Raw genomic sequence first — 22,949 nt, 5'->3', positions numbered from 1 at the left:
AGTAGATTGGAAACAACTCACGTATCCATCAGTAAGGGAATGGTGGAATAAACTGGTAAATCTATACAGTAGAGTACTGAGCAGCAGTAGAAAAGGAATGAGGGAGACTACATACTGTTTGGAGAGAGCTCCAGGATATGTTAAGTGAAGAAACTAACATGCAGAACAGAATGTATAGTGTGTTTCCTTATCTAAGGGGTGACACGTAATATATACATTTGTCTATATTTTAAAAATGGAAGGATAAACCAAAAACTATTGGAAGTTGTTACCACTGGGGGAAGGGAAGGGATATGGAGGAAACTGGATTTCTCTGAGTGTACTGTGTTAATGTGGTTTTCTTTGGAACCATATAAATGTCTTAAATGATTGCAAAACAACTGAAATGGGACAGTAGGAACTCAGTAAGCCGTCATTTTCTTTCATTCTTCATACCATCAGGTATCTTGGGTAAGGGATTTGTATCTTATTCCTATTTTTTTTTCTCATTCTCAGTCCTTCCAGACCTGATTTCCATCATATTTAAATCTGTGCTCAGACTTTCAGTAACTAGAGCAGTAACTAGACCAAATCCAATGGCCTATTCTGTTCTTTGCCACATTTAATCCTGTTATATCACCCCCTTCTCTGAAGCTCTTATGTAACCACGAACTAAACTCTAGGAGAGAAAAGGTGAGCCTGGCTCTCTTGTTCTCTTGCATCATTCCCATTCATGTAACATGGTACATACAAGGGCTCTGTGCTGGTGGCGCTGAAGATGCAAAGATGAGCAAGGCGGTTCTGCTGTCTGATCATTACCGAGGGGGTAGACTGACACATAGGGAACAAAATATTTTGGGGAGCGTAAGGAAGGGTATCTAACCTGGCATGAAAGTCCACGAAAACTTCCTGGAAAAAAAGTGATACTTGAATATAATCTTAAAGGACGGTTATAAGCTTCTCAGACAAAGATGAAGGGAAGCTCATTCCAGATGGATGGGATGTTTCTAAGCAGAAGCGGAGATTGACGAGTAGCATGGTATATAATTCGCTAAAGCTAACGCTGTTTGGTGCTGGCGGCAGGATGAGGTCAGAGCCAGTTAGGGAGCTCCCAAAGATCAGTGCTTCTCAGCCCTTTTTCACATCAGGGCACAGAACCATTTCAAACAACACGTTTAGGTAAAGAGAGGAGTGTTCTTTAGGCTTGAGGCTATTGGCTTAAGAATTCTAGCTATCCCAGGCTCTGCCTAGCAGTCCAAAGTGCTGAGGGAATTAATAACTGAGCATCATTGTCAAGGCACACTGGTTGGGAAGCTGCTATCCATGATGGGAAGCCACAGTAGGGATTTAAGCAAGGGGATGACAAATTGGTGTTTTAGAACCATGGTTGCACTGTAGAAAGTAGATATGGGGGAGACGAAGACTGGGGGCAAGGTAACAAGTTATGCATCTGGCAACAATTCAGGGGAGAGAAGAGGGCTAAATGAGGGCTGTGACAAGTAGGGAAGAAAAGGGAAAGATGCAGTGGGGAGATATTTAAAAGGCAAATTAGGACTTGGTATTAGATTGGGTACAGTGAATGAAAGGGAGGGTGGCATCAAGGATGGGCATATGCAGCAGGAAGAATTTAGGGGAGCAGGATAAAAACGGTAAGTTCAGTTTTGGGTATGTCGACTTTGAGGTGTGTTGTGAGATATGCAGGTTGCGACGTCTAGTGGATGTCTGATTCCATATGTCAAAAGCTTGGGGGAAGGACTTCTCTGGTGGTCCAGTGGTTAAGACTCCCCGCTTCCACTGTAGGGGGCATGGGTTCGGTCCCTGGTCGGGGAACTAAGATCTTGCATGCCGCGTGGCGCAGCCAAAAAAAAGCTTGGGGGAAGATTAGACGTGATATTTCACATCATGACTGGATGCCAGTCTTCTGAGTCATAATGGGACGAACTGACCTCTTAATTTCAAACAGAGTTCTGCTGTATGTGGTCATAAGCTGAGGTCCCAGGAGCACTTGGAACCTGGCACAGCACTGAAGCAGCCCCAGGTGGTGGGAGGCTTTGTTTCAGTCTCTGTCCTTTCTGTCTTCAGGTTACCTATCTAATGAATGGACTCTTCTGAGATCTCACTTCCCCGACCAGGGATTGAACCTGGGCCACGGCAGTGGAAGCCCGGAATCCTAACCACTAGGCCACCAGGGAGCTCCCACATGCGGTATTTTCTGCTGTTATCTGATATCATGTTGATGAATTCACACCATCATAGAGTAAATTAGTGCCTTTGCTGAATTCTCTACTTCTCTCTGTGGAGCCACTTTTTTTCTCAGGCATTCATTCTCAGAACCTCTGAGCTTTTCTTCATTCAATGATTCTTGAGTGCCTCCTCTACTCATTGAGTTTGACTCCCCTAAACTCTCCTTTATCTCTCCGCCCTCTGGTTCTTTCAGACTCTAGTACTCAGCAATTCTCTGAACAGAGCTAGTATTGCTTGTACACTTAGGTACTTCAGTTTGCACATCTGTTTGTTTTTTAGTTTTTGCGCACCCGACATTTTTTCCTAATTGCCCTCCCCCTATGCGTGAAATTTTAATATCACCAATATGCTGTGTCTCTGCATATGTACTATGGCCCTTTGGAAGGACATAAACATTGTAATATCTAAGATTCCCATCCCTGAACCAATTTTTGACTTCTTGTGTGGGGGGGGGCAATACCACCCCCATTGAGAATGCATGCGCCAGACGATGGGTCCTCAGTGTTTTGTAGGTCATGGGACAGTCCTTTGAGAATATGATAAAAACTGTGGACCCTACCCAAGAAAAAATACATACATGCATATATATCCAATATCCTGAAGCAAAAATTCCAGAAGTTTCATGGATCCCAGTCTAAGTATCCCTGCACTAAACTGAATCCCTTAAGAACCTTTAATGAATCTCATTCTATTAATCTGTATCTTCCGAGAGTGTTGAAAGGTGCCTGACATATACAATAATTGTAAAAATAATAATGGCTAATATTTACTGAACTCTTACTATGTGCCAGGTACTGTACTAAGTGTTTTGTATGCATTATCTCAATTAATCCTCAAAACAACCCCTTAGGTAGGTTTTGCTGTTATGCCAATTTTAAGATCAGGAAACTGATATTAATTTACTTGACCAAGGTCACATGCTAAGAAGTGGTAGATGAAGTAAGATCTGTCTGAACTCCAGAGTCAATTGCTTAGTCACATTATACTATTATATTTACTGAATAAGTCCTTGTTGAATGAATGAATGTTTTGCCTTGCGACTTATTGGCTTTCTATATAAGCTATCCCCTCTCTTTAACTGGATTATAAGCTCTTCAAGGATAGGAATTTTGGTGCTTCACTTGTTAGCATCTCTCACTGGAACTTTATGGTATCTTAGAGGAGCTGTCACTGACCCTGTTTTGTCCCTCTTTACACTCCCCATTCTGACAATCTCGTGTCCTTGGAGTGGGGTGTGTAAAAGCAGTGATAGGATATAGATGGGTGGCTGATGTTGAGTAGCAATTTAAAAAAACTTTTTTTGGCATGCCACGCAGCACGTGGGATCTTTAGTTTCCCGACCAGGGATCGAACCCGTGCTCCCTGCAGTGGAAGCATGGAGTCTTAACTACTGGACTGCCAGGGAAGTCCTGAGGAGTAGCCAATTTGATAGGTAAGTGGTGAAAGAAGCTACACCAGGAAGTAGTATAAGGCAGTGGTTAAAAACCCTGGAAATCGCTGAAACCCAGAGCTATGAAGCCAGAGACCTATATACTGTATGAATCTACTTATATAAAACTCTAGAATAGACAAATCTAATCTACGGTGACAGAAAGGAGATTAGTGGTTGCCAAGGATGGGGAGATTGACTGCAGAAGGGCACAAGGGAACTTTTAGGGGCAATGTTCTTTATCTTGATCAAAAGGTTGTTTACATGGATGTATACATTTGTTAAAACACATGGAACTATACACTTAAAATGGATGCATTTAAAAAGAGTAAGAGCTCTGCATCTATATTGCCTCGGTTCAAATCCTAGTTTTGCCACTTTTGAGTTGTGTGATTATATCAAGTTACTACTTAACTAATCAGTGCCTCAATTTCATCTGTAAATGGTGATCATCTCATAGGTTAATGAGGAGGTGGGGTGAGTTAATCAATGTAACGTGGTCAGAAAAGTGCCCAAGTCAGGTAAATGCTCTAACAATGTTAACCATCATTACTATACACTCATTGATCACCTCCTGCTCCATAATCTTATTTCCCACACCCAATTTAAGCCATTTGTGGAGGAGAGCTGTCTGGTGGAGGGAGGTAAGAACAAGTCTAGACTAGTTCCCATCAGTGGCAGCAGGACCCCCAGTGCCCAGGTCCGCAGATGTGGGCGTGTTGGAAGCACAGCAGGGAGACCAGTGAAGGTAAAGCAGAGTTGAAACCTGGGAGAGACCTAGGAAAGAGGGTTGGAGGGAGCAGGTAGGGGCCAGAACATGCACAGCTTTTTAGATCTTGGTTAGGAGTGTGGATTTAATTTTTACTATAATGGGAAGCCATTAGAGGATTTGAGGAAAGGAGAGTGGAAAGATCTCATTAAAGCTTTTTTAAAAAAATTGCAGTATAAAATGCATTCAGAAAGACACACAGTTCTTAAGTGTATTTTTACATCTGTATGCACCCTTTTAGCCACCATTTAGATTTAAATGTAGCACATTCCCACCATGTAACCACTATTTTCTCTCACAGTAGATTTGCTTTTTCTTGAACTTTACATAAATGGAATCATAAAGTGTGTACTCTTGGTCTGGCTTCTTTTGTTCAATATTTTGTGAGATCTTTTTATGCAGTTGTGTATAGTAGTTCTGTCTTTTAAAAGTTTGTTACATAGTATTTCCTGTATGAATATACCACAATTTGTTTATCCAGGTTTAACCATTCTTTGGCTGATAGACATTTGAAGTTTTTGACTATTATGGATAAAGCTACTATAAAAATACTTGTACTTGTCTTTTTATGGGATATACGCACTCATTTCTCTTGGGAGCGTATTTGTTAGATCAGGTTTGATTTGTTTTTAAAGGATCACCCTGACTGCTGAGAATAATGGGTTTTAAGTAAGCAAGATTGGAAGTAGGGAAACCAGTTAGGAGGCTGTTGCAGTAGCTAAGGAAGGAGATGATGGTGGCTTAGACTAGGGGGCAGTGGTGGAGAAGTGGTAGATACAGAATAGATTTTGAAGGTAGGGCCGACAAGACTTGCTGATGTAGGGATAAGAGAAAGAAAGGAAACAAGGATGACTGTAAGGTTTTTGGCCTGAACACCTTGGTAAAAAGATGAGGAACTCGTTCAGAAGTTTGTTTATGGTCTGTTAAGTTTGAGATGCTTTTTAGATACCCATGTGATGATGTTGAATTGACAGAGGGTGATTCTGAGTTTGGGCTTGGTGGAAAGGTCTGGACTGGAGATAGAAATGTGGGAATTAATAGCATATAGGCAGCATTAAGGTCATGGGTCTACCTGAAGTGATCAAGGAGAAGAGAGTAGGTGGACGCAGAGACGGGCCCGGGACTGAGCCCCTAAGGAACTCTAATGTTAATGAACCCAGAAAAGGGACATGTGAAGGAGCAGCTGGTGAGGTGCATGGGTCCTTGGTTCTAGGGAAAAATGATGGTCTTTCCTCAGAACTTGAAAAATATATACAACCTTTCTCTAAGAGTACAAGATTTCTATTTTAGTAATGGATAAGTAGAGAGTATGCAAAGTTACCTTAAAGAGAAGAGATGGCTCCCTGCCAGCAGGACTTGGCTATAACCTAATTGAAAATATTAACATATTTCAATAAAGAATATGTCAACCTGAAGAGAGGTCAGCAGTGAATGCTAGCCAGTAAAGGGAGAGTGCATGAGGCCCACGTGGGCACAGCCTTTCCAAGAGCCATCCTGGAAAGAGTGCCTTAACCAGCAGAGTTAGAGTAGTCCAGGAGCATTGGCAAGGCTGCCCATAGCTTAGAGATGGGGGTGGAGAACTGTAGCCAAGAAGAGTTTTCTGAACCCATTGGCACGACTCCTTGCTGGGGATGGCCAGATGCCATTAAAGATACAACTACTCCTGTTCAGTCAGTTATGTCATTGTGCATTTATATGTTGACATTATTATTCTGATTTGGTTTAAGGGAGAAAATGTGCTGGACATGCAGACATGAGTTTTCCTTCAGTCTGAGTGACAGTTAAATTTCTCACTGTAAATTAATGCTTATGTATTATGGTTTTATATTTTAGTAAATTGTAAAGTTTGGTGGCACAAAACAGTATTTCCAAGATGTAGCTTTGGAGTATGCGAAACTCCAAAGGCCCACATCCTTGTCAGTGGTAAATTCAACACCACAAATGCCATCTGTGAGGTTGCTTGGGACACAGCCTGCCAGCCCTCTCCATGTAACATATCCCAGCATTTTGAAACCTCCATGTTTAGGAGAACAGAATCACAGGGATCTGATACAGCATCTAGTCCAAGCCCCTCATTTTCCAGATGAGAAAACTGAGGTTCAGAGAGGCAGAGAACTGGACCAAGAGCCCACAGCTTATCAGAAGTGAGAACCCAAGTCAGAGCCCCTGGTCAGTGCTCTGGGCAGATAACCCAAGACCTTACCTAGAACAGGTAGACACATTCAGTATGAACATCCCCGAAGCACCCTGCACCCCGCACCTCTGGAGCAAAGATTTCACCAAGTGGTATGTCTTAGATCTCTAAGCCCAGGTTACTGGTACAGGGGCAAAGGAAAGATAAAGGAAAGAATTGAAACCAATTCACTCCTTGCCCTGGAAGCAGAAGTGTGTGTGTGTGTGTGTGTGTGTGTGTGCGCGCGTGTGTGTAGTAAGAGAAAGTGGGGAAGAGTACTGAGGGAGTTCTTTTTTGAGTCATTGGAGCAAATAAATGGAAGGGGAGATGCCCACTTGGTCAGGCCTGTTAAACCGCTTCAGCTTCTCCAAACTCTGCTGTCGCCAGCAGAATGGAGGACAGGGAGGTCTGCATTGGAAATAAATAATTTGGACTGTTTCTGGAAAGAGATGGCAGGGATCCAGGAGTTTCTGCCTCTGGCAGTTAGGGATAGAAACCACACCTTGTTATTCCTGCTTCCTCTAAAACAGCCAGGTAAACTTGGAGTGTGAGCACTCCGGATTTGGGAGAGGGTTGTGCAAAGGAGTTTGGCTAGGAACCGTGAGGAAGGGGAAGGGAGGCGATCTGAAGGAAGAGAGAGCCCCTGAAATTCGTCGGTCCTGCCATTCTGGGATTGGGCCGCTGAGGAAGGGGCTGCCTCGTTCACCATCTCCCTTTTTGTCTTCCCACTTGCCTCCCTGATATCAGTTTTACTTTCCTTAGATCCTTTAGTCTTTAACTAGAAGGGGCTGGGAAGGGGCTGTGTGTCATCTCCAGCTGTCCCTGTGACAGCCCACCTAGCCCCGTCAACACTTCTCCGCGGAGCCCCGAGTCCCTCCCCATCCTCTTTTCTTCTTCCATCGCCCCCCCCCCAACAATGGTCTCTCCCGATGCTCAGTGGCGCTGGGGGGTGGGGGGGGAGGGCGGAGGCGGGGCCGGAGCCTGCTGGGGGGCAGGTCTGCGCTGCCGCTTCCCCTGGTACCCGGAGCAGTCGCCGCTGCCGCCAGCCCCACGGCCAGGACCCCCGCCCTCACCCGGACTCCCTTATCCGGGGGACCCAGCCCAGGTAAGACCCCTCTCTCAGTCTCTCGGCTCCACCCCGCCCCGGGCAGAAGCATCCTCGCCTTGCCTTGCAGCCATTTTATCCTCCGATGCTTTGCTTGTGGGAAGGGTGACCGTCCCTCTTTAAGGCTGAGGGAATTGGTGGTGGTTTGAATGGACGTTTATTGTGGTTGCTGTGCTGATCAGAGAAGGAGAAAAAAAAACATTGCGTATATATTTCATATATGTATATATATATACGGAGGAGGGGTGTTTTTCTCTACCTTAACCAAGTCCCTACTACCCTCCTCAGATATTAACGGGCTGGGGGGTTGTATGGTGGAACAGGGTTCCTTCAAACTCCAATTCCCAACTCATCTTCCCCCGCCTCCTTGCCTCCCCCCATGAGTGATAAATGACCTTGGCTGGGGCCAGAGAATGGATGCTGCCTCAGTCTGTGCGCCTGGACTTGAGTTGCCCGGGGGGGGGGGGGGAGGAAGGGCAGGAGAAGGAGGGAGGGGAGGGAATGATGAACGGAAACGCTGGGTAGGTAGAGGTGGTAGATGAATAGGCTTAGGGGCACGGATGGCGGGGGATGGGGGCAGTTGCTCCGGGGTGGGGGGAAGGGGTGTTGAGTAGGCACTCGTCCAGCAGCAGAATCAAGGGTGAGGGGAGGCGCTCAGAGAATCGGTTCAGTCAGTTCTAGGGGCTCGTCTCTTACACCAGAGCGGAGCGGGATGGGGACGGTCGCCGCAGATGCTGGCAGGGGCAGTCTCTGCGCGTGTGCGCGTGGAGCTCTCCCCCTGCGCCCCTGCCTTTCCGTATTCCGTCTTGGGCATTCTCAGCTGACACCTTGATCTTCTTCCCTCAGATACTCCATCTTCCTAACCCTAGGGTAGCATGTAGGGAGGGGAGGTGCAGCCTTGGCTGTCCTGGGGTGGGGACCGAGGCTCAATCACCCAGTTGTAATGGGGAGGGGTGCTCCAGAGCCTCCCCCTCCATGGATGTTTTGATAAGTGACTGCTTCTTAACGACCTTGTCACCTGGGCTAGGGTGGGTTGGGGAATCCAGGTGGCTTCCAAAGTCAGGGGTTTTGATGGGGGGAGGGGGCTTCTGGACCCTCCCCGACTTATCCAGGGCTGATTCAGTTATCCTGAAAGGAAGCTTTTGCTCAGAGTCTCCCCCCTCCCTCCATCCTCTGCAGAAAATCTCCTGGGCACATTTTCCGGTCAGGTGAAGCCAGCCAACCTTAAAGGGCCCTGTAACCCTGAATCTTGTCTCCTTTAACCCCCACCTCTCCGAGTCCTGTCTCCTCTCCCACAGGCTTAGCCACCCTGTGCTGCTTTGGGGGCTAAAAATAACACCACTTCCTCACCAGCTCAAAGAATTTGTCTTCCTTCTGTCCCTCCTGACCTCCTGGGCTTGTTGGCCCTGGGGGAGCCGGCTGTTGAGCCATCGTATCCTGCTGTGGCTCTGGGGGCCTTCTCTACCCTTCCCGTACCTCTCAGGGGTGGATAGTGTTAACGAACAAGGGGCATGGCTCCCGGTGGGTCCATCTGCCTCCTTCAGAGTTTGGAGGGAGATTCTAGTTGGGAAAGAAAGGAGAGGCAAGCAAATTGCATGCATGAAGGGGATTCCACTGTTCCCTTTCTTTCGTGGGGGATGGTTTGGGTCCTGAACCACAAAGAAAAGAAGGTGATGTAGGGGTCACTGGTTCTGGTCATCGTGGTCCAGTGCCCACATCTGACCTGAGGGGTAGGACTCTGCTTGCCAGTGCTTCTTTCTGAACTACATAGCATTACTTACCCCCTTTGCCAGGGCCACCGTGTGTGTGTGTGTGTGTGTGTGTGTGTGTGTGTGATATTTAATGAAGGCCCTGGATGGGTGGGAGCAGAAGGAGGCAGGATGTTTTTCGGGGAATGATCTCTGATCAGAATCTAGTCCTGCTTCCTCTGCTTCTGTGAAGAAAGAGGGGGTTCTCCTATGCCTGCCTCTGGAGGATGTCTTTTGTGGTGGGGAGGTCCAAGGCCCTCTTTCTTCTACATCAGCCTCCTACGCAATGCGGTATTTATGGACTCCCTTTTCCTTGACTCCTGGAGGAGGAGCAGAAAGGATTAAGGGGGATTAGGAAGGGAGGCCATGGGGGAATGAGGTGCAACTATAGACCTTAGACCCCCATGTTGGAAATGTATGTGTTTGATCAGTCATTGCCACTCCCACCCCCACCAATGAAAGGGGGGCCTACTTATGACATCCTGAAGGAAGGTGGCAATAGCCAGTCATCACCTCTTTCTTAGATTTTGATGTGCCTTTTTTTCCATGACCTTAGGTTCCGGGTCTCCCTTTTTGTGAGTCTTCCATTGTTTGTCTGGAGGGAGACAATGTGGGTCCAGCTGCTGGAATTCGTTTGAACACAGACAGAGGGGTCTTGGGACTCTGTTTTGGGAGGATACAATAGCATCCAAGTATGACTCCCCTGCTTTGCCCTTGCTGCTTGCTGCTTCTTTCACATTTTTCAATCTAATAGGAAGGAAGGAAACTAATAGAATGTCTATTGTGAGATTAAATTCTCACATCAACTTGGAGAAATAGAGATTATTATCCCCAATTTAAATATAAGGACTCTGAGGCTTAGAGATGTTAAGTGACCTTCTCAAAATCAGTTAGTAAATGGCAGAGCTGGGATTTCAACGCATGTCGTGTAACTGTCCTGTGCTTTGCCCTGAACCAGCTTTCTCCTTGCCAGTATCCTTTTCTGTTGCTCACCCTAAAGAGCATCCACAGGGCTTTTGTTCTGGCATCTTGTGAAGGAGTAGAGGGCATCTCCGTACATTATTATCACCACAAAGAGTAATAACTAATATTTATTCATCGATTTTTATGTGCCAGGTATTATGGTAAAGAGCTTACATACATTATGTCATTTAATCCTTACTTTTCCCTGCTTAAATAAGAGGTAACTAAGGCTTGGAGGTTCAGAGACATGCCCATGGTCACTTAGCTAGTAAGTGCTGAAGCAGGAAGTCAAACCCAAGTCTGTCTGACTCTGGAAGCTGAGCTATCACCCACTGAGCTATGTTGGGAGAAGACCCCTCCCTGTGAGGCCTATAAACATGAAACCTGAGGGAAGGACTGTGGAAGCCCCACCTTCAGATGCCATCAGTGGGCTGAAGGCAATAGGTTGGAGGACGCAGTGCTCCTTCTCTACCTTCTCCCCAAGCTCCGCCCTCAGTAAGAAACCCAGACCAGACTGGAGTAGGTAGTTCTGGTTTCTCTATTTCCTCTGGTGTTCTTGGCAGGTTGGTGGTAAAGCAAAAAGTCTGATCTTGATGTGGGGCAGGGGGTCGGGAGAAGGGCTCTGGGTAGATGACTGTGACTTTGGAGCGAATCCCATGGGTCTAGTCTCCAAGGTCAAAGTAAGGGGGCTTATACTGAATGGCCCATAGTAGGCCCAGGTAGTCATCCCTTTTTACCGAGTGGGACTTGAGGCAAGGAGACCATCTCTGTCACACATGGCCCAGGTGGGGCTCTGTGTCAGCAGGAGCTCTATGTTGGCCTTCTTCAGTGTCTTAGGCCTCACAACCTCCTTTTTCTCCCTCTTATTTTTTTCTAGATCTCCAGAGGCTCCTGGAAGAGAAGTAGCAGCCTTTTCTGAGTTATCCTGGCTCCCCAGCTTAGCCTCCGCAACCTGGCTCCCCCTCCCCTTCCTGTTCCCCCTCTCCCCTTCTCCCTTCCCAATGCACCCAACTGAACTGGGTGTGGGCCAAAGCTCCTCTCCCTCCTTTCCCCTCCTAAACACACACTGGCCGGGCCCTATATTCTCCTATTCTGTACTCAAAGATACTCGAACACACTTCATCTAAGTAACAGGGGGACAGGGTCTTTCTGACTCCACGAGTCCTTGAGCAAAATCTGAATAAGGAGTGTGGGAGATCTGGTGAAGTATTCCCAAAGCCCCATCATGGAAGAGGGTTTCAGAGACCGGGCAGCTTTCATCCGTGGGGCCAAAGACATTGCCAAGGAAGTCAAGAAGCATGCAGCCAAGAAGGTGGTGAAGGGCCTGGACAGAGTCCAGGATGAATATTCCCGGAGATCCTACTCCCGCTTTGAGGAGGAGGACGATGATGATGACTTCCCTGCCTCTGCTGACGGCTATTACCGCGGGGAAGGGGCCCAGGATGAGGAGGAAGGTGGCGCATCTAGTGATGCCACTGAGGGCCATGACGAGGATGACGAGATCTACGAGGGGGAATATCAGGGCATCCCCCGGGCAGAGTCTGGGGGCAAAGGCGAGCGGATGGCAGATGGGGCACCCCTGGCTGGAGTGAGGGGGGGCTTGGGTGACGGGGAGGGCCCCCCTGGGGGCCGGGGAGAGGCACAGCGGCGTAAAGAACGGGAAGAACTGGCCCAGCAGTATGAAGCCATCCTACGGGAGTGTGGCCACGGCCGCTTCCAGTGGACACTGTATTTCGTGCTTGGTTTGGCGCTGATGGCTGATGGTGTCGAGGTCTTTGTGGTGGGCTTCGTGCTGCCCAGTGCTGAGAAGGACATGTGCCTGTCTGACTCCAACAAAGGCATGCTGGGTAAGATTCTCAACGAGCACTCTAGCCCCGTCCTGCCCCAAACTCTGGAAACACTCCTGTTCCTGAGAACTGCTCCTGTCCTCACCACTGGGCTCCTAAGGACCCTGCTCCCAGGATGCCCCAGAGGCTTCAGGGTTCCTCTGCAAACTCCCCACCCCCGCCCCCTCCTCTGGAGGTTGGGTCATGGTGAGGTTGGTTGTGCAAGAGAGGCCTGAGGGAGGGCAGCTGGGCTGGGGCCAGTGGTTGGGTGGTGGTCTGCTTAGTTCTGCAGGAGGTGGCCATGGTGGGATGGGCCCCCATTTAATGTTTCTTCAGAGCCTTCCCTCTTGTTATCCTGATCCATTCCCCTTTTGGGGGAACAAGAAGTCAGTATCCAAATTCCTTGGTTTACATGAGGAGAGTCAGTTTGGGGTGGTGGGGGTGGGGGAAGAATCCTCTGCCTTCAGCCAGAGAAGCTGGTCACACTTGCTCTTGGTTAGCCTTGGGAGTGTTCAGGGGCCAGCGAGTGGTCCTTAATGGCCCTTCCTGATGGGGACCTGGAGGGAGGAAATCCCCTAGATTCACTCAGAAGGGATCAGGTCTTGCTCTGTCGCCAAGTTGCCATGAGATCTTGGGCAGTTCCCTTCTCCCTGGGGCTTGGCTTGGGCCTGGATAAAATGCAGAGTTTGGAGTAGATGACTTTTAAGATCAATTCCAACTCTGATTTTATGAAGGAAGTAAGAAACAGGAGAGTTTTAAGACCAGAAGTATTGGAGCTGGAAAGAGTAAAGGATGGATTTTGTGCGTGGGATTTCCTGGGAAGATTGAAGCAATGGAGCCTCTTTCCCAGGGAACATAAGAGACACCTCCTGCTGCTTTGAGGGCATCACGGCAGAAAGAATAGAGGGGACCCTGGGAGGGTCCGGGAATCTAGGCAGATCCATTCCTCATTCCAGGCAAGCCAGAGATGGGGGTGTCATGTATGTGTGTGCATGTACATGTGTGTGTGTGACAGCAAGAGAGTGAGAAGTGAGAGCGAGCAAGAAGGAATGAGGGAAAGAAAGAGAATTCTAGGGATCTCCCATACCTGCACCCCTGCCTTTGAACCCCTGGCCTGCAGAGATGGCCTTCCATTTTTGCTCACATAATTCATCTTCTCTCACTTGCTCTCATCTCTGGGTAGACTTAGCTTCTAGAAGTCCTTCAGATCCTCCATCCATGCTCCTGCAGTTTCAGCTCATTTAAATATTTGGCAAGTGGGAGAATTGAAATGTGTCTGCTCATACCTCTTCTGCCCCTGTTTTCCTCCTTGCAGGCCTCATTGTCTACCTGGGCATGATGGTGGGAGCCTTCCTCTGGGGAGGGCTGGCTGATCGGCTGGGTCGAAGACAGTGTCTGCTCATATCACTCTCAGTCAACAGCGTCTTCGCCTTTTTCTCATCTTTCGTCCAGGGTTATGGCACTTTCCTTTTCTGCCGCCTCCTTTCTGGCGTCGGGTGAGTGTCCACTTCCTAAGCCCCTGGAGAGCAGGGCTGGGTCTTGGTCACTGTTATATCTCTAGGGCCCAGCACAGTGCCAGGCACACCAGACGCACCTCAGATATGTGTGAGTTGAATGAATGAATTCCTTTCTCTTCCCACCATCTTCGGGCCAGCTTCTCCCTGTCCAGGACCTGTCTACTGCCTGTCCAGAATGCCGTTCCATGCGTGGTTCACTCCTGAGTCTTCCACCCTATGCTTTAGTTCCATTCTGAGCCTGGCTCCATGCAGAGGCCTAGTGGGTCTCAGCTTCACCCCTGGGTACCTGTGGACCCTTGAGTTATCCCCTTCCCAGAGTCTAAATATTTCCTACGTTCAATAACAGACCTCGTTAATACCCCCACCTGCCAGAACTCTGAAGTCTTGACCCACCCAACTCCTACACTTCCTCAGCCACCTGCATGTACTCTCTGCATTGTCTCCAAGCTGTCTTCTGGCCTGCTCCCGTATATGTGCCCTCAGATGCCTCTTTGCTCTTTTTCCTTTGGGGATTTCCCCTCTTTTCTGTAATTATCTTCCCTCCCTTCCAACTCTGTAGTCATCTTCAAGATTCAATGTTTGTTCCTTCCCATTCCCCGAGACCTGCCTGCCTGTTTCCCAGATTCCCAAGGATGAGTGCTTGATGGCTGCTGGTAAGGGAGCTTATAGGGCACATGTGAGAGAGAGTCTCTTTAAAAGGTCTGGAAGATGAAAGGGACTTGGGGATCCAGAGCACTGGGGCAGGGAGGGGATCAAGAATATGGCCATTTTCCAATGCTGAATTCTTGCAATGCCCTCCAGGATTGGAGGGTCCATCCCCATCGTCTTCTCCTATTTTTCGGAGTTTCTGGCCCAGGAGAAACGTGGGGAGCATTTGAGCTGGCTCTGCATGTTTTGGATGATTGGTGGAGTGTACGCAGCTGCTATGGCTTGGGCCATCATCCCCCACTACGGTGAGCAGCCCCCAGAAGATGCACCCCAGACTCCCTCCTCTCCTGTGCTCCCTGTGGTAGGACCTTCCAGCCTCTGGCCTCTCTGCTGATGCTGTGACTCTGTCCCTGCCAGGGTGGAGCTTTCAGATGGGGTCCGCTTACCAGTTCCACAGCTGGAGGGTCTTTGTCCTCGTCTGCGCCTTTCCTTCTGTGTTTGCCATTGGGGCTCTGACCACACAGCCTGAGAGCCCCCGTTTCTTCCTGGAGGTGAATGGGGCTGGGGGTGGGCTGGGGGAAGGGCAGCAGGGGCTCCTGTATTCAAACACCCACTGTGGGTTTGGTTTGGTCCATGTGGCTGCTTTCCTTCCTCACAGGGTCCAAAGTCTGGGGGACTTTATCTTGCTTCCTTTGTCTTAGAATGTATTTCCAGAGGAGTTCTGTGGGTGGAGAAACCATGGGACCTGCTCAACCATGGGTGGCTTAAGGTTTTGCAGGCAGAGGTCCTGGCCCTGGCCCTGACTTTACAGTTCAAAAGAGGATCTACTGCCTACCCCTTCCCCCTCCAACTTTATCTTGATCCAGCAGGGTTAGGATGCTGCCCCTTCTCTGACTACATACTTGCCCACCATCATCATTTCCCTTGTTTTCAGTTTTCTCTTTCCATTGGACCAGGGGATTCACTAAGACTTGGGTTAGGACCCTGGATGCCCCCACTCTTGCCCAAGTCTGATGATATCTTGCTGTACTCCTGCTTGGGCTCTTGCAGAGTGGATGATAGATGTGCACATAGGTCACATAGGGGCACATAGGGGTTGGGGGTAGGAGCCTTTTTGTGTCCTGTGATTCCATAAGCCAGGTTGAGGGAGGGAGTCTATAACCCTGGGTCAGGGAGGGGCTAACCTGGATATGGGGATTGTGTCTGTGGCTCTAGAACGGGAAACATGATGAGGCCTGGATGGTACTGAAGCAGGTCCATGACACGAACATGAGAGCCAAGGGGCATCCTGAGCGAGTCTTCTCAGTAAGCCACAGTCCTCCCCCTCAGTCCTCCAAGCCCCCACCTGGCCCCTCTTTGGATACCTCCCGCAGTCCCCACCCACCTTCCTAGGCAACTCTGGCCACACTCTCCCTCAACGAGATCCCTCAGGGTATCATGTCCACCTCCTGCCTCCCATTTTGCTACTGCGGGAGAAACTGAGGTACCTGGAAGGGGTGGAAAGTACAGACTGTGTGACTGCTCGCTCCTTCTCTTGACCCTAGGTAACCCATATTAAGACAATTCATCAGGAGGATGAGTTGATTGAGATCCAGTCAGACACAGGGACCTGGTACCAGCGCTGGGGGGTCCGGGCCTTGAGCCTGGGAGGGCAGGTAATGGGGTATGGGATGGTGGAGAGAAAGAAGGGAGTGGGAGAGATGGAGAGGAAGGCAGAGCTTGAGCCTGGGTGTGGGGGTGATGCGTGAACTGAAGGGAGGTGGTAGGGCAGAAGAATGGGGATCTTTAGGTGCTAAAACTACTGGCTAGCAGCCACTGTCTGACTTTGTCCTGTTCCACCTAGGTTTGGGGGAATTTCCTCTCCTGTTTTGGTCCAGAGTATCGCCGCATCACTCTGATGATGATGGGTGTGTGGTTCACCATGTCGTTCAGGTGAGGAGGTGGGTGGGGCGGGTGGTATGTGGTGGATGTGATGGTTTGTGGGTTGGGAGAGAGGTGGAGAAAATGGAAGTGAAGGGGATGAATAATGAGGAAGGTGCTTTTCAGAGCCCCTCTCATCCTCCACCCTATACTTCACTCATTAATCCAACAAACTTATATTACAGGCTGAACAGTATTAGTTTCTATTCTGTGCCAGGTACTCTGATGGGATGGAATAGATATGGTCCCGGTCTTCATGGAGTTTACATTTTGGTCCGGGAGCTAGAGAAAACTAGCTGTAAAGCAGTGTGATGGGTGCCATGGTGGGGGAAGTGCTTCTGGAACACATGAGCAGGCTTTCCAGCCCAGATCTGGGGTGGGCTGGGGAGGGGATCTAAGTCCTAAAGGATGAATAGGAGTTAGATAGGCTGAGGGTGGGATGGGGAGACTGTTTTAAACAGAAGGAAGAGCAAATGCCTGGGAGGTAAGAAATAATATGGTGGGAGGGTTAGAAGAATCTGAAGTCCCCCAGAATCACAGCAATTGGTGAAAGATGAGATGAGGTGAGAGATGACGCTGGGGAGGTGAGCAAGGTCCTAACATGAGCTGACTCCTCTATTTCGCCCTCCTTCTGGACTGCGTGGCTCTGATCCTTGAGCCCTGTCTGATTCCATTGCCCTTGACTCTTCAGCTACTATGGCCTGACTGTCTGGTTTCCCGACATGATCCGCCATCTCCAAGCAGTGGACTATGCAGCCCGCACCAAAGTGTTCCCTGGGGAACGTGTAGAGCATGTGACTTTTAACTTCACCCTGGAGAATCAGATCCACCGAGGGGGACAGTACTTCAATGACAAGTATGTGGGGACCTTTACACTTCACTCCTTCCATCCCTTCTACCCTTTGCCTCTTTTGTGAGTCTGGGGATTTGGAGACAAGGTGTTTGGGGGCAAAGAGCCGTGGTTCTCCTCAGCGCTGCAGCTTCCTGTTACTTCACTAAGCAACTGAGTCTTGGAGGAGGGTATAAGGATGAGGGGAAAGTGGCTCTCATCATCCTGGCCTTACAGGTTTATTGGGCTGCGTCTGAAGTCAGTGTCCTTTGAGGACTCCCTATTTGAGGAGTGTTATTTCGAGGATGTCACATCCAGCAACACTTTCTTCCGCAACTGCACGTTCATCAACACCGTGTTCTATAACACTGGTAAGGTGGGGTGGCTAGTGGCTGACAGACTAAAGGGTTGGGTGGATCTTGAGCCAGGGAAAAGGAGCCTTCTTTATTTCCTAACTGAGTGTTCTCAAGCTGAGCTCTCTGGAGCCTTGGAGGCGGTATGGGGGCCTATTAGCTACTACCAATAATTACAAAAATCTAATGGAAATTGAACATTTTTCTGTGATAAATAGAACATCTGACAAAAACATCAAGTTCCTTTGCCTTTGGCTAGAATTGAAACAGCTCAGTGTGGTGATATTAATGCATTTTTGAAGAGGGAAAAAATCATTCAAAACAGTGTCCTTGGGAAACAGAAAAACAATAAGAGGGATATTTGGTGGAGAAAAGGGAGTCAGTGCCTTAATCCATTTCTTTAACAGTGATTCTCAAATTGTATGCACATGAAAGGCTGGTTTTGTGAGCTAGACTGAGGTTTCCCACCTCTAAATGGAGTACTGGGTGAGTTTTCCCACCTTGCAGGAAAAAATAATGGATAGGATTTTTAATATTTTGCTCAGTAATTCATCCTAAACTCATGGCACTGCTACTGCTTATAGTCAGCTAGAGCAGACAGAAAGAATGAACGGGAAAGAAGCAGACACTATTAATGAGAAAACTGGGAAACAGCCAGCCACACTGTTTCATTTGGTAGACCATGGTCATTTTGTGCTGTAAAGAGTTCTAGTTCGTATGGTGATGTTATCTGATGCTTTGCCATGAGCGCCCTGAATGATTCTGAGAGCCATCCCCGCTAACGCCCTCAAAGGCAGAGCCCTGAGCATAGCAGTAGCAGCTCCCTCTCACATCTGCCCTGTCCGCCTGTCTTGGCCTTCGCCCCCAGACTTGTTTGAGTACAAGTTTGTGAACAGCCGTCTCGTGAACAGCACATTCCTGCACAACAAGGAGGGCTGCCCACTGGACGTGACAGGGACAGGTGAAGGCGCCTACATGGTGTATTTCGTCAGCTTCCTGGGGACGCTGGCTGTGCTTCCTGGGAACATTGTGTCTGCCCTGCTCATGGACAAGATTGGCAGGCTCCGGATGCTTGGTAAGGCGGGGAGGCTGGCTGGTGGTGTGTCCGAACTGTTTAGGGGGCTGGGGGAAGGGGAAGGCTGTCACTGGGCTTCTCAGCTTAGTCTGTGGAAAGCTTAGCCAGAAGCTAAGACAGAAGGTTCTGTCTCTCACGTCTTCTGCTTGGGGGTGGCTGCAGGACAGGGAGGGGTCTGGTGGGGAAGCTCTTCTGGGGGTAGGAGGTAGGCAGAATAGCAAGTTCAGGGCACAGGCTTTGAGGTCATGGGTTTTGAATCTCAGCTCCACTGCCTACCTTGGGCAAGTCACTTTACCTCTATGAGCCCAGCTGTCTCATCTGCAACATGGTTGTGATGATAGTACCTGTCTCATGAGGTTGACTTATTAGCAATGCGTATAAACCATCAAGTTGCTTGGCCCATAGCCTGCACTGAAGAAATGGTTGGTACTGAATTGTTAATAAGACAATTATAAGGGAGGCTGGGGATGAGTGGAAAGCCTTTCTTTTGGGTACCTTGGCAAAAAGAGAGTCTCATCCTGGGCTGCGCTCAACGCTGGTCGACAGGACAGTGTGGGCTGTGGCCAGGCTCATGCTACTTTCTCCTTCCCCGGCTCTAGCTGGCTCCAGCGTGATGTCCTGTGTCTCCTGCTTCTTCCTGTCTTTTGGGAACAGCGAGTCAGCCATGATCGCTCTGCTCTGCCTTTTTGGGGGGGTCAGCATTGCATCCTGGAATGCGCTGGACGTGTTGACTGTTGAACTCTACCCCTCGGACAAGAGGTAGTTGGAGTGTGGTAGGGGCAGGGCAGCAGGTTTAGTGCTCAGAGGACAGGACAGAAATGGGGTGAGGAAGGGGGCTGATTGGGAAAAGCATCTTTAGGGGTAAAAGGGTACATATTCCCCTTGAGTTTCTCCTCTACAAGTTGGTAGCTTTTATATTCACTCCTTGCAGTCTTAACTATTAACCTAATTTTTTGGTGTCCTTTCCCCCTTGCCTCCCAATTTATCTGTATTCCCTGATGTGCATCCCTCACCTCTCTAATCTCTCCATCTTTCCTCTCCCTCTTTGACACTGCCTGCCGTCTCTCCTTCACTTTCCCACCTACCCACCCTTCCCCCACAAACCCTCCCATGCCTCTTCCTTTGTCTCCCTCCTGGGCCGGGCCCCTGCATCCTGCGTGCTGTGCTGGGGGACTCCTGAGCAGGACCACAGCCTTCGGCTTCCTGAATGCTCTGTGTAAGCTGGCAGCTGTGCTGGGGATCAGCATCTTCACATCCTTTGTGGGAATCACCAAGGCCGCCCCCATCCTCTTTGCCTCAGCTGCTCTTGCCCTTGGTAGTTCTCTGGCCCTGAAGCTGCCCGAGACGCGGGGGCAGGTGCTGCAGTGAGAGTCTCTGGGGCTTCGGAGGTGGCAGGCACACTGTGAGACCAACAATTCCTTCTTCCCCTTCCCTGCCCTGCCATCCTGGCCACAAAGAGCCCTCATTCCCCGCTCCCGTTTGGTGTCTTAGCCGTGTGTGCGTGTGTGTGCGTGTGTATGTGTGTGCACGTGCGTGACCCCGTGGGCAGGGACTACAGGGAAGGCTCCTCCATCCCAGGTTTGGGGTGCAGTCCTGTCCCCACCTCCTCCTGCCCTTGACTTCGCCCAAGAGAAGGCTTGGCCCCACACTTCTCCCCAGTGTTAGTGAGAGGCCCTTGCTCTTCCCGGCGCCTGGGACTCTAGAACAGGCTTCCTGCCTTCCCCCTCATTCCCTCTGCCTGGGCCCTGGTGAAAGCACAGGCGTGTGGCTATGACGGTGGCGGGGGCCTAGTGTAGACCACAGACCAAAAGAACTTAGAGTCGTAAGGGCGTAAAGTGCCCTCTCACGCCTCCTGTTGGATGCTGGGGGAGTAGCAATAAACCTCAGCCCCCTGGCCTCCATTTCCTTCTCAATTTGGGCTACAAGAAGCCTGAATTTTATGAAATTAGCTTTCTGATTCTTATTTATTTATATATTAAGTTCTGAGGCAGCTCAGCAGGACTGTGTGTGTGAGTGCTTGTGTACATTTATGTGTGTGTGTGTGTGCGTGCTGTGAGGTGGGGGTGTCGTTATACTGTCCTCAGATACAAGCCAAGGGTAACTTCAGTGGACACACACACAACCCTGCCTCCCACAGTACCTCCCCTAATCTTGTTTCTGTGCCGGGCCTGGGTGGGAGGAGCCCTAGGCCAGGCTGGGATAAGAGTCCCACAGTCTAGGGAGAGCTGAGGGCACCTGACAAGGTCCATCTCCTCCCCTCCTCTCAAGAAGCACAGGCCTCCTCTGGAATGAGAGGCTCTACCCGCTATAGCACAGACAGGCACAGCACAGCAGCCTTCCCACCTCCAGCCTGTCCCCTCACAGGCAGGGGAGCGGGGGAGGGAAAGAAACCAGTCATATGGTCCAACCAGCAGATCAAAAGCACAAGGAGCTGGGGCGGGGCAGGAACTGGGGCCTTCCCAGCAACTCCTGTAAAGTGGGAAGAGTTTAGGCAGTAAGCCAGGGACTCCTAATGCAGGGACCAGAAGCCTCAGTCTCCCCGTCTCACCCTTTCCACAGGATAGCCCCTGTAGGTTAAGCTGCCCCTGCCCCACCCTACTCTGTGTGGCTGCTTTCTTTGGTGCCCCCTTTCCCCCACCGTAGCTGTGATGTGTCGTAGTTTTTAGCTGTTTGTGAATGTTAAAAAAAAGTTAAAAGGAAAAAAGTGAAAACAACAATAAAAAAAGAAAATCCAAATTCACCCTCCTCATGCCGTGTCTGGTGCCCCCCACCCTATGGTCACTCCCATTTTGTAACACTGAACCAGGTGGTGACTGTTTAACTCTTTGATGTCTGTGCTCAAAGGACTGCCTTCTCCAGTGCCCAGTGTACGAGTGTGTGCCCTCTTTCCTCACCCTTCACTTTCTGGACGCAGCCCTCTCCCCTGCAACCCCCTGGAGGGACCCATCCATCTCCCTTACTCTCCTGGGGAACCCTAAACCCAACTCTGTTGATGTAAAAAATGAAAATATTGATGAAAAATAAAAAGGAAACAAATCCTTAAAATCTATGTCTGCTTCTTTGCCTCTACCTACGTCCAACTCTGAGACAGTCCTGGGAGGGGAAGACGGTGAGATGGAAAAACAACTCCTCTCTCTCTAAACTGAAGGCCAGAATAACATGATGCATCACATTTACTTCCTGAGTTGGCCTCTCTATCTTGACCTTTCCACTTCTACAGATGGAGCGCCCCCTCAGTCGCCTAGATTTGAAAACTTGGGGTAATGTCCTACAACTCAATAGCAAAAAAACTAATAACCTAATTAAAAAATGGGCTAAGGACTTGAATAGCCATTTTTCCAAATAAGACATAAAATGACCAATAGGTATATATAAAAAAATGCTCAATGTCACTAATCATCAAGGAAGTGCAAATCAAAACCATAATGAGATACCACCTCATACCTGTCAGGATAGCTATTATATATATATAAAGTGTAGGCAAAGATGTGGAGAAATTGGAACCCCTGCACATTGTTGGTGGGAATGCAAAATGGTGCAGCCACTCTGGAAAATATGGAAGTTCCTCAAAAAATTAAAAATAGAACTACCATATGATCCAGCAATCCCACTTCTGGGTATTTATCCAAAAGAATTGAAATCAGGATCTTGGAGAGGTATTAGCACTCATGTTCATTGCAAAATATCACAATGGCTAAGATGTGGAAACAACCTAAACGTCCACTGACGAATGAATGGATAAAGAAAATATAGTATGTACATAACAATGGAATACTTGCCAGCCTTAAAAAAGGAAATTCTGCTATGATAAACCATGAGGACATTATGCTAAGTGAGATAAGCCAGTCACAGAAAGACAAATATGCATGATTCCACTTTATCTAAAATAGTCAAATAGAATCAGAGTGGAATGTTGGTTACTAGGGGCTGGAGGAGAAGAGAATGGGGAGTTGCCAATCAACAGGCATAAAATTTCAGTTAAGCAAGATGATTAAGCTCTAGAGATCTGCTGTATGACACTGTACCTATAGTCAGTGATAATGTATTGATTGCACACTTAAAAAAAATTGTTAAGACAGATCTCGAGTTTTTGCCATAATAAAATAATATTTACAAAAACATTTAAAAAATTTAAAAACTCCAAAAATGAAAACAAATAAACAAAAACTTGGAGTAATATTTCTTGAGAATAGAACCAGCTTTCCTCCAAATCCTTTTGTGTGTTTTTTAAAAATATAGATTCCAGATTCCATTCCTGACTTGTGGAATCAGAATCCTTTTTTGGAAGAGAGTTGACCTAGAATCCACATTTTAAACAAGCTCCCTTGGGAATTTTTATCTGTGAGGAAATCTGAAAAGTACTGCCTGAGG

At 48.6% G+C, this 22,949-nt stretch overlaps 1 protein-coding gene across 2 annotated transcripts; it reads left to right on the top strand.

Moving 5' to 3' along the window:
- The first annotated feature begins 7,569 nt into the window (after positions 1–7,569).
- On the top strand, positions 7,570–21,627 carry SV2A (synaptic vesicle glycoprotein 2A). Of its 2 annotated transcripts, XM_036829773.1 has the most exons (13): positions 7,570–7,699; positions 11,288–12,257; positions 13,552–13,732; positions 14,555–14,706; positions 14,819–14,952; positions 15,617–15,706; positions 15,946–16,056; positions 16,245–16,333; positions 17,013–17,177; positions 17,388–17,521; positions 18,372–18,578; positions 19,178–19,337; positions 19,763–21,627. In XM_036829773.1, exons 2-13 carry the CDS (start codon positions 11,636–11,638, stop codon positions 19,944–19,946), a joined length of 2,229 nt encoding a protein of 742 aa, XP_036685668.1. In that variant the 5' UTR covers positions 7,570–7,699; positions 11,288–11,635; the 3' UTR covers positions 19,947–21,627. The 2 variants fall into 2 exon arrangements, with proteins under 2 accessions (XP_036685668.1, XP_036685669.1); XM_036829774.1 differs by lacking the exon at positions 15,617–15,706 and having other exon boundaries at positions 19,763–21,601.
- The last annotated feature ends 1,322 nt before the right edge of the window (positions 21,628–22,949 follow it).

The sequence above is a fragment of the Balaenoptera musculus genome, chromosome 1, assembly GCF_009873245.2.
Source record: "Balaenoptera musculus isolate JJ_BM4_2016_0621 chromosome 1, mBalMus1.pri.v3, whole genome shotgun sequence".
In the NCBI taxonomy this organism is placed as follows: Eukaryota; Metazoa; Chordata; class Mammalia; order Artiodactyla; family Balaenopteridae; genus Balaenoptera; species Balaenoptera musculus.
The sequence above is the reverse complement of the archived record's forward strand: the minus strand, read 5'-3'. Positions and strand labels throughout refer to the sequence as shown.

Bases quoted from the DNA above. Each gene is read 5' to 3' on its own strand.
- SV2A (XM_036829773.1), top strand. From the start codon at position 11,636: ATGGAAGAGGGTTTCAGAGACCGGGCAGCTTTCATCCGTGGGGCCAAA. The intron at 12,258-13,551 runs GTAAGATTCTCA...TCCTCCTTGCAG, and splicing joins CTCCAACAAAGGCATGCTGG to GCCTCATTGTCTACCTGGGC. The intron at 13,733-14,554 runs GTGAGTGTCCAC...AATGCCCTCCAG, and splicing joins CGCCTCCTTTCTGGCGTCGG to GATTGGAGGGTCCATCCCCA.